Consider the following 9,705-nt stretch of genomic DNA (forward strand, 5'->3'; position numbering starts at 1 on the left):
TTACCAAACTCACTGATATCTTAATGATTTTCATAAAACTCCATGACAATCCTTTAAAAGCAAAAAGATTCCTATTCTTCCATAGACGACATGCTAGCAAGCCAAAGAGAGTAGTCCAAGGAATCTCAATCCTTGGCACCCACTCACAATTTCCCAAATTTGTCCCAACTCACTTTAAGAGATTTTTTGAGAAGAACTGAGGTTGGCGACTTTTAGGCACAAAATTCAACCAAACATCTTTAGTGGCCAGACAATTTCTAGGGACATGCAAGATATCTTTTATATTATAATAACATATTGAACAAGATGATTTTGACCAATCCTCATCGCATGCGCTCAAGATTAGTAAACAACCATTGCTTGCAAACAAACTATAGAAACAAATCGTATAGGATCAGTTATATATTTTATTAGTGTAAGAATTATCTTATTTTACTTTTTACAATTATAATTTGAATTCAGAATATTTTTTTGAAAAAAACAAACATTCACTTATAAACTACAACTTAGTGTTGTTATGCTAAAATTTTATATTAAATACTACTTAATCATTTATTTAGTTTGGAATTAATTATGCTTGTATGTCCTTTTTATTAGTTAATTTATTTCCTCGATATATTCAATAGTTTTTATATTCAAAATGAATGTGTAATGTGTAATGTGTAATGTGTAATGTGTAATGTGTAATGTGTTTGAAGTATAGGTCTCCTCCTCTACATTGGTGAGATGTCATCTTACAACCCATCTAAAACCATGGACAGAAGATCAAACGTCCAATTCTTTGAATATCGTTTTTATAATTTATTGGAAATTTCCTTCTTCAAAACCCTTTACAAAAACAAATACATATAGTGAAAAATATTTGGTCAGAAGAAACATCAGAAACTAACTATATACTAAAGGTGACTGATATTATACTACCAAATATATACACAAATGATCATATAAAAGAAGATAATATTTTTTATTAAGGGTTTGGTTTTTCCAATATAATTATTATAATATTATATTTTAGAATCAGGTTACAGTGTTTGGATTTTAATATTTCGGTCATTCCGTAATTTCATATTACGATCATCTTGTATTATAGAGTGTAATCTCATTACGGCCCATTCCTTATGTAATCTTAGATTATAGGTGTAGTCTAAAATTTTGAACCAATTTGCCTTTTGTTTTTTTTATTATAATCATTTTAAGTTTTTTTAAAATAAAGTTTAAGACTAATTAAAAATAAAAAAATATCATGCATTAGAATTATAATCATTATATTTTATTTAATAAATTATTTATAATATATTAATTATGGTTATAACTATAATGTGTTGCAATCACTATTTATGAAATATTATAATTATGATTTACAAAGTTATTTCATCATAATATATTTACTTATTAATATATAAATTGTAATAAAAATTAAGAATTGCAATAATTTATCATAATTTTATAAAAAGTGAGAATAATAAATATTAAAGGAAGTAAACTTGTTAAAAAAAACAAATTTTATAACAATGACAATTGAGTAAAATGGTGCTTCTGGGTAACCTTACATCTTATTAACCAAATACTCGTATCTTATATTTCGATTAAATGAACTAAACAAAGTAATCTCACATTCCATCTGTAAAAATTCAGGCAGTTTAAGGAAAAGAAACTGTGAAGTGAGATTTATAAATTAAATGGTAAGAAGTGTGTATTATTTGAAGAAAATGTTACAAAAACTCTAAATAGAATCCTGGTCAGTCCCCCAAGCTGAAGGACAGAAAATAATTACATAGTCTTTTGAGGCACAATTCACCAATGGTGGAGGCATGTCAAAGGCATAGCTATAATAAGAAGGGCATGCGTCCTTAAACATCTTTGAATACACACTTGGTTTGCATTTTTCAGGTGTCCCAAACTCGTTTCTGCAACAAAATGAATCGATATCAAACGCCAAGCAAGCACTTTTGCAAGCAACTACTTCCCCATTTTTGTTAACAACTTGAACTTCTTGAGGGCAAAAGTTGTTTGGATTCTTTGAGCAGCTTCCGATGGTGCATTTGGGTGAAAAAGGTCGTGTAGTGACCGAGACAGGAAGGTTGTAGCCGTCAACCAGGCTAACGTCGTAGAAATTTGGCTTGCCTTTATCACCTTGAAGTGCAACTTGTACTAATGTGGCTGGAGGTATTCCTATTAGTCCATTGCATTGGAGCCTACCATCACAGTCACCGGTTTCACAAGCCGGTTGCCAATTCGAGTTGAAGTTGCAACCTGTCCTTGCCCAAATTCGTCCGTTCCACGTCCACGGTGCCTCAAACCGCTGCATCTGTCCTGATGGGAGATAGAATCCGCCATTTGCTATCACTGGATGGCCGGTGTTGGGGGCCGTTGCTGGCCATATAGGAAAGGAGCACTTATTGTGTACATAAAATGTTACCGTATGTGCTAGTGAGTGCCCTGCAAATTTTATTCGCTTCCATTGAATTAATATTGCTAAAACCATTTCAGTTATTCAACAAATTTTAGATAATAATTGGTATGAAAATTACCAGAAAACAGGAGCAGAAGAACAGCAGCAACCTGCAATGACTTCATTTTTTCAATTCAGGTAGAGATGAAAGACAAAAGGTTTTTCCAAACTATATATATATGTATGGAAACATAAGTTACGAATTTTAGGTATGCTTAGATTGCAATTTAAGGTTTGATGTGTTTAATTTTTGCAAACAAAGCAATCTTGTCTTTAAGGAAAATCAAACAGCTTTAAGGAAGTCGACATTTGTTGTAAAAATTTACGAACTGTTAAAAATCAGATTGTTTGTGTTTGTCATTTGAATTTAGTGTTAACAGTTGGAAGTGAGTATTTTTGCATCATTTTCACAACATTCAGAAAGGTAATGGATGATGCATAATACTTGTATCTAACATATAATGGATATGAATATGAAAATATCATCCTTTAAATATATAAAATTTTAAAAAAATTCAATATATAGACATGTAAATGTCTACAAATAGGTCACCATTATGTGAGTCATATTAAATAAATATGAAGAATAATAATCGTATGTGACATAATATCAAATTATGTCGGTATAAAATAGAGTAGGATGGATAAAACTGAAATCGGATATGAAATATATATTTATAAATGTGACAAGCATCAACCAATCATATTTTGAAAAAGAAAATTGTATTTCTTAAATAGCTCCTACCTCTAGCATTTTCAATACAATTACCAAAACCATAATACTTCTCCCAAATGCTACAAAACTCTGATCATAGTAAGAGTAAAGAGTTACTCAAATTTAGTTTACCATAACCATTTGTTTGTATCTTCGCTGGATTTTTTACTCCCACGTTTGAGTTTTTTTTTCCTCAAAATTTGGTTTCATTATTCCACTTTTGGGTCAAGAACCATTACGCAACTGTGGATCGTGAGCGTGATGGACATGGGATCCAAAATCAGACCATCTCTGTTTCAATTCTAATGATTTGTAAAAGGGCTAGTTTCGACTCGTCCCAGTGACGTCCATAGCTTCAATTTGTCCTCGTTGGTTTAAGAGCCCATGAAGCAGAAAGGAAACTTTCACGCATTGATGGCAATGTAAATGGGGTTCTAGTCTCGATGGTAATTTGAAGCTTTGGTTGGAACCTTCAGTATGATGGCTGAGCATTTCATTGAAACATAGATCACTGCTTCATGCTCATGAAATAATTGAATAACTGTTTTCGACCTTTGTAGAAATTGTTACTGCTACATTATTGAAGAGCCTTTTGCTACTTCTTGTAAGGTTTTCTGTTTTTACGAGGATATGATGATCTAATAGTCTCCAAATACATGGAAAAACTTCTCTTTATTTTTCTTCTTCAAGTATACATGTTTGACATATATCCGTACTTGGGTACAAGGATATGATGCTCCAAATGCCTCCAATTTTTTTTATTTTTTTATTTTTTAAGTTGAGCATTGAGGCAGCAACGCATACCAATATCAAATAATCAGTCAAATCCAATTAAGCTAGTACATAGCTAGCCACACTACTGTTACACCAGAAGTTAAACTCCACTTTAAGCCAAATCTAATAAGTACTGAACAAGACAAAATGTAATGCTTTAAAATTTATAAGAAAATATCATAGCATTCCATAAGCTGAAGATCCTAGTTATTATCTTCAGTTAGGCATTATCATCTTTGATTGGCAAAATAAAAGGGCTTTACCAACATGGACACCGTTGTTGACAGGCAACATGGTGATGCATAGACTAAAGAACTATTACGTCAGCTCGTAAGCCATAAAAAGAGCCAAATTTGAGAATCCTAATAATGCTCATGAACCTAATCAAACTTTTATTATAATTATATATATTATTTTTAATTAGTATTGAAAAATATCAATTTGATCTCCAACTGGAGCCTGAGAGAAAAAAATCAAGTTTGATATTGAGCATGGAAACGAACTCATTATTTATTAGGTAAACAAGTTTAATCAACAAGCTCAAGCAGCTCGATTTTTTTTTTTCACAAATTGAGTTCAAGATTTAAAAAATGAAACTTAATAGAGCATAAAACAAGCTTCTAGCCTTGAATTTCAAATTGACTCAAGCTTCTCACATCTAGAGCTCAGGTCGGCTCAATTACAGATTTTATAAAGAAGTGATATAGACATGGTCTGTATTCTAAAGCAGTACACATGATGCAATCTGATCAACTCACCAATTCATAATGTTAAACATCAAAATAAAAGAGAAAAACTGTCTAGCAACCCAAGCCAACAAGGATTGATTCCTTTTTTTGATTGCCAATGAGCAGAAAGGGCCATCAAATTTGCTTAGCATGAAATTAATCAATAAGACTATATTGACAAACACTTCCAAGATATAAAATGCAAATATACCAATAAGTCAAGGCAGAATGTATGGAAAATCGGAACTCAAAATAAAGTCTCTTATAATGCATGTAGAAACAAAGAAAATAAGTAGGTTTACGGAACAATAAGTATAATACATGATTAATTAATACTCCGTTTGGGAACATGGATTTGAAAACTTGGGATTTGGATTTCATTGTTACGTAAATGGTAAGAATAAAATGCATATTATGGAAAAACTAGCTGCTATTTGACTTAATATATATTCGAAAGGTATAAAAACATGGAGTTGTCAAATACGAATATATTTTGAGAATTTCAAATTCATTACTAAATAAGCATCTAACAACTTCATGGATTTGAGAGATTATCATAAAGTTATATTTCTGAATAGTTTAGTACTCAATTTACCCTACTTTTGAAATCCATATCCAAATTCTAAAATCCAAGTTCCCAAACGCAACCTGAATAATTTGGATAAATACTTTTCATTTGCTTATTCGAGGAAGTCAAAAGCAACACGCAGGACACATACAAAAAACTTTGCAATCTAATCTTTATAACCTCTAAAATCCAAAATATGGTGCATTCAACGAGGTTCGTGCGTGTGTACATACAGGAATCAACATGATGTTTCCAAAGTCCAAACATCCAAACCAAGATAGCAGATTGACAACGGTAAGGACCAATCTAAAGTAGCTTTTATCCCATCCAATATAGAATCCGATCATATCATTGTAAAACATATCCTCATCAATGCAAGAAGTTAGATTCAAAAGAGATTAGATGCAAGCAGTAACAACTAAAAATTCATTACATTAATGGGATTCTTTACGATTTCCATTATTCTAGTAAACTAGATACATGCACAAGGATAAAAGACTGATGAAAGTTTTGAGGGCAATCCATTATTTAGTCCCATTGAATAAAGTTAAGTAATGCTAAAATATAGAAGGTAGGAAAATGATCGGATAAGGAAGTAAGTTTCAATCTGATCTGTAGAAACAACATAATAAGTTGCAACTAAGAATCCATCATTCATTACTAATTATAAAAAAAATCTAAATTAGCAGCACATTATGAAAACAGAATTTGGAATTTTAACAAAAGGCAAAAGGAACTAACACTGTCATTATGAGCCCTCAAAATCTCATGCCTCAACAGTATTCCCAAGTTCAAATGAGAAATATTCACGAACGGGTGAAAACTCCACCAATCCAATGTCCATTGCATATCCAGAAACAGGCAATTTGGACTCTCTCAACACACAAAAAGCTTCAGCTATTCTTGTTTTTGGCACATCCTGAGCTACTGCACAAAAGGGAATCCAAGAGTCAGCTTTAAACTCTTCACCAATTTCGATCCCTTCCTTTTTAATTGCCTCACATAATTGAGCTTGGAACTGTAGGAGGGCCATTGTTGGAACAGGTGCAAGAAAAAGAACATTTTTGTCATTTGGGAAACTCCCAATTGAAGTAAAAGATAGAGGTAAAGGTCCTTGTTTTGAAGCAAAAGACTTGACAACAGATTCAAGCTTGGCAGGGTCTAGAAAAGGGCTGGAGAAGAGAGTAATGTGAGGCCTTGACTCAATTTCAATTAACTGAGTGCTGATTTGGCGACGAGCCAATACATTCCAAGCTTTCAAGACTTGGTTTTCGAGTGCTGGATCAAAGTAAAGCTCAATTGAAAAGCCTTGTGACATCGAATCTTTGATGAAAAAATAAAAGGAACCCAAATTTGGAAGGGAGATCCCAGACTACCCAGATGATGAAAACTGGAACTTGAATTAGAATTGAAATGAGCCAGAAAGGGGAAACACTTCAAAACCCTAGAAAGAACATGGAAAATGAAAGATGCACAGATTAGATTTTTGTGAAAAGACCAAATTACAAGAAAAATGTAAAAGAAAAAGGGATTTTGACGGTTTTCTGGAAGAGACAACGCATAAACAGAGGGTGCGGGTGATGATTTTCGATTGGGTTTGAAAATTCAAAATTAAAATACTTACATGTAATGAAATTTGATTGAATCTGAATCGGATTTTATGGTTTGGATGATTTAGGTTTGTTTGATTTTTTTTTTTTAATTTGAAAATCAATAAGAGTTGAATAACAATAAAAATTATTCGATTAAGATAATTGAGTTTTTTTATTTATTTATTAACCAAATAGAGCAAATTCAGTCAATTTCAGGAAAAAAAATCTAGTCAATCCAATCGTTAAGATTCAGAAAAGTTCACAATTCAGTGATTCACACACACAAATAAAAAAAAAAGGGGAAGGAAAGAAAACAAGAAAAATGCTTAAGCTATAAAGCTTCCGTTTTTATTTATTTTAGATTTTTAATATAAAATTGAATAAGCTATAAAAATAGTAACTTGATTATGATTCTATTTTTTTATAAATAATTATGATGCTATTTTCATCACTTAATTATAATTTTTTTCCGATTTAATCAGTAAATTATTCCGCCGTTAATTATTGTTAAACGAGTAATGGAAAATTGAGGTGACTTTTTGAATTTTTCACATAATTTTCAGATTTCCACGTGGGTAGGTAAATTTGTTTTACAAGTCCTCATAGCTTTTTGGTTTCACAAACCCACTAACCATTTACGTAGTCCCTCATTTAACCTAGCCGCCGCCACCCTACTCTGGTGGCCTAAAATGAGGTCGATCCCTTTCTCTTTCTCTTTCTCGCTCAAATCTCCAGAGAAAACAATTCGAAATTGGAAAATTTCATAGCTTATTTATGTGGGGATTACTATTAAGAATAACATGAAATGTGTTTCCAAGTGTGGTGGGTTTTGGAAGATGACAAAGCAAAGAGGCAACAAGTTGAAGAAATCTGCTAAATTTTGTTCTTCTGAGAAGTTTGATTCTGGGTATTTTAGACATGAACCGAAGAAGGTGGAATAAGATGATTTTGTCAATGGGTTTCTCAAGAACATTGAGTTTAAGAAGCCTAATATGGAGTCTAGATATGGATTCAGAGACTTCAATGCAACATTTAGGAAGTGTTTGAATAAATTCAGATGTGTGAAAACGGGATTTCCAAAATATGATTTAAGAAGAAATGCCAAGAATGATTATTACACTCCTCAAAAGAGAAGCAAATATGAGTGTTTAACCTGTAAAAAGACCTTTGACTCCCATAGAAATCTTGGAAACCATAAAGCAAGCCATACAAAGGTGAATTACTGCCATGGGTCAATACACAAGAGTTATGAAATAGCTTAGCAAATTATTCTTTTACAGCTCCAATTGTTGATACCAAAGTTACCAAGTCTTGTTAGCCTTAGTGTTGTTGTGACACTCTCATCTAACTCAAAAGAAAGATTCGAATGTAAAATGTCACATTCTGTTGCTAGAGTAACTCAAAATATCATCATTAATTTTCATTTAAATCAAACCGATAAATGTAATATAATTCATAAAATTTCAAGTTATACAAGTAAATTGCACATACAGAGGTCAAACAAGTCCACACATAGTCATCCATGATCATATTAGGTCAAGCACGGAGTTAGGACATGAATCCTAACTCAAATCATTGAAGTGAAGGGTAGTGTCTCGAGACATGCCTCCTTTGTTTTAAAATATTTGCTTCGAACTATGATGTCTCGAGACAATAGGGTTCATTTCTCGTCACTTGCACCCTTATGTCTTAAGACAGGTCTAAAGATTTAACTCCCCTATTTTAGACCCTTAAGCTTCGATGTTTGTAATCTCGAGATAATGGCATTGATGTCTTGAGACTCACATGATAAGTCTCGAGACCTTGATCTATAATTGCACAAAATGATAATTTTGTTCTTGTTGTAATTATTTATTCAAACTGCCCACAACATCATCATAAGAAATTGATTCTATTCTTTTTTCCATTCTACATGAGATTAAATTTGTCCATTCTTTTGCATAGAAACAATTCTTGTTGAACAATTATACATATTATATCACTCTAGAACTCTTCCGATATAGTTTTTCCAAGATAGTCCTAACAAATCTTGTGATCTATCACAAAATATTTCAATTCCCGTCATATAAGGTGCCTTTTTCATATATTTTATGTCAAAGTTATTCGAGAGAAAAAAAATTTGTCTCACACAGTATACCAAAAACATTTGCAGAAAACAAAATATCATCAACATACATATATAGAACCAAGAAAATAAACTTGCTCTCACTAATCTTTTAATATATACACGGATTAACGATGTTTGCTTGAAAAATAGATTTCTTTATGTTATCATTAAAATTGATATACCATTGTTGTGAAACTTGTTTAAGTCCATATATTGACTTCTTAAGTTTACACATCATATGACATTTTTCTCCAAATGTAAAACCTTCAGGTTGATTCATATAAAATTCTTCCTCAATATCTCAAATTAAAAAGTTTATTTTCACATCCATTTGGTGTAACTCTAAATCATAACAAGCCACCATTGTTATAATAATTTTGAAGGAGTCTTTCTTAGAGATTGATGAGAAAGTCTCTTCAAAATCAATACCATCATTATTAATTATAATGTGCTTAATTGAAATATTATTATTTATTTTAATTAATTTTAGACATAAATTTTACTTAATTTAGTACTTAATCAATCATTTTACGTGTAGATACAATTATTGTCCAATGTGTTGGGAAATGAATGAATATACGAATTGCGCAAAAGATTTGTCATGAGAATTCGAGTTGATACACAAGAAGAAAATTTTAAAATTATTTTAAAATTATTTCTATTAAAATTATTTTATATTTTTAAGCTTTTATTTTTATTTTAGGGTTTATTATTATTATAAGTATATGCATGAAACAACACAATTCTTTTTAGGTTTATATATATGCAC

The 9,705-nt window shown here is 31.3% G+C and overlaps 2 protein-coding genes across 2 annotated transcripts; both read right to left on the bottom strand.

The window, feature by feature from the left end:
- Window positions 1-1,667: 1,667 nt before the first annotated feature.
- Window positions 1,668-2,629, bottom strand: LOC107897579 (thaumatin-like protein). Its single transcript, XM_016823071.2, has 2 exons — window positions 2,532-2,629; window positions 1,668-2,439 (listed from the first exon to the last, which is right to left on the bottom strand). Exons 1-2 carry the CDS (start codon window positions 2,575-2,577, stop codon window positions 1,724-1,726), a joined length of 762 nt encoding a protein of 253 aa, XP_016678560.1. The 5' UTR covers window positions 2,578-2,629; the 3' UTR covers window positions 1,668-1,723.
- Window positions 2,630-5,649: 3,020 nt separating this feature from the next.
- LOC107897580 (uncharacterized) lies at window positions 5,650-7,098 on the bottom strand. The gene is made up of 2 exons (XM_016823072.2): window positions 6,862-7,098; window positions 5,650-6,681 (listed from the first exon to the last, which is right to left on the bottom strand). The coding sequence occupies exon 2, from the start codon at window positions 6,553-6,555 to the stop codon at window positions 6,004-6,006; it is 552 nt and encodes a 183-aa protein (XP_016678561.2). The 5' UTR covers window positions 6,556-6,681; window positions 6,862-7,098; the 3' UTR covers window positions 5,650-6,003.
- Between the last annotated feature and the right edge of the window lie 2,607 nt (window positions 7,099-9,705).

The sequence above is a fragment of the Gossypium hirsutum genome, chromosome A10 (genome assembly GCF_007990345.1).
Source record: "Gossypium hirsutum isolate 1008001.06 chromosome A10, Gossypium_hirsutum_v2.1, whole genome shotgun sequence".
Taxonomy (NCBI): Eukaryota; Viridiplantae; Streptophyta; class Magnoliopsida; order Malvales; family Malvaceae; genus Gossypium; species Gossypium hirsutum.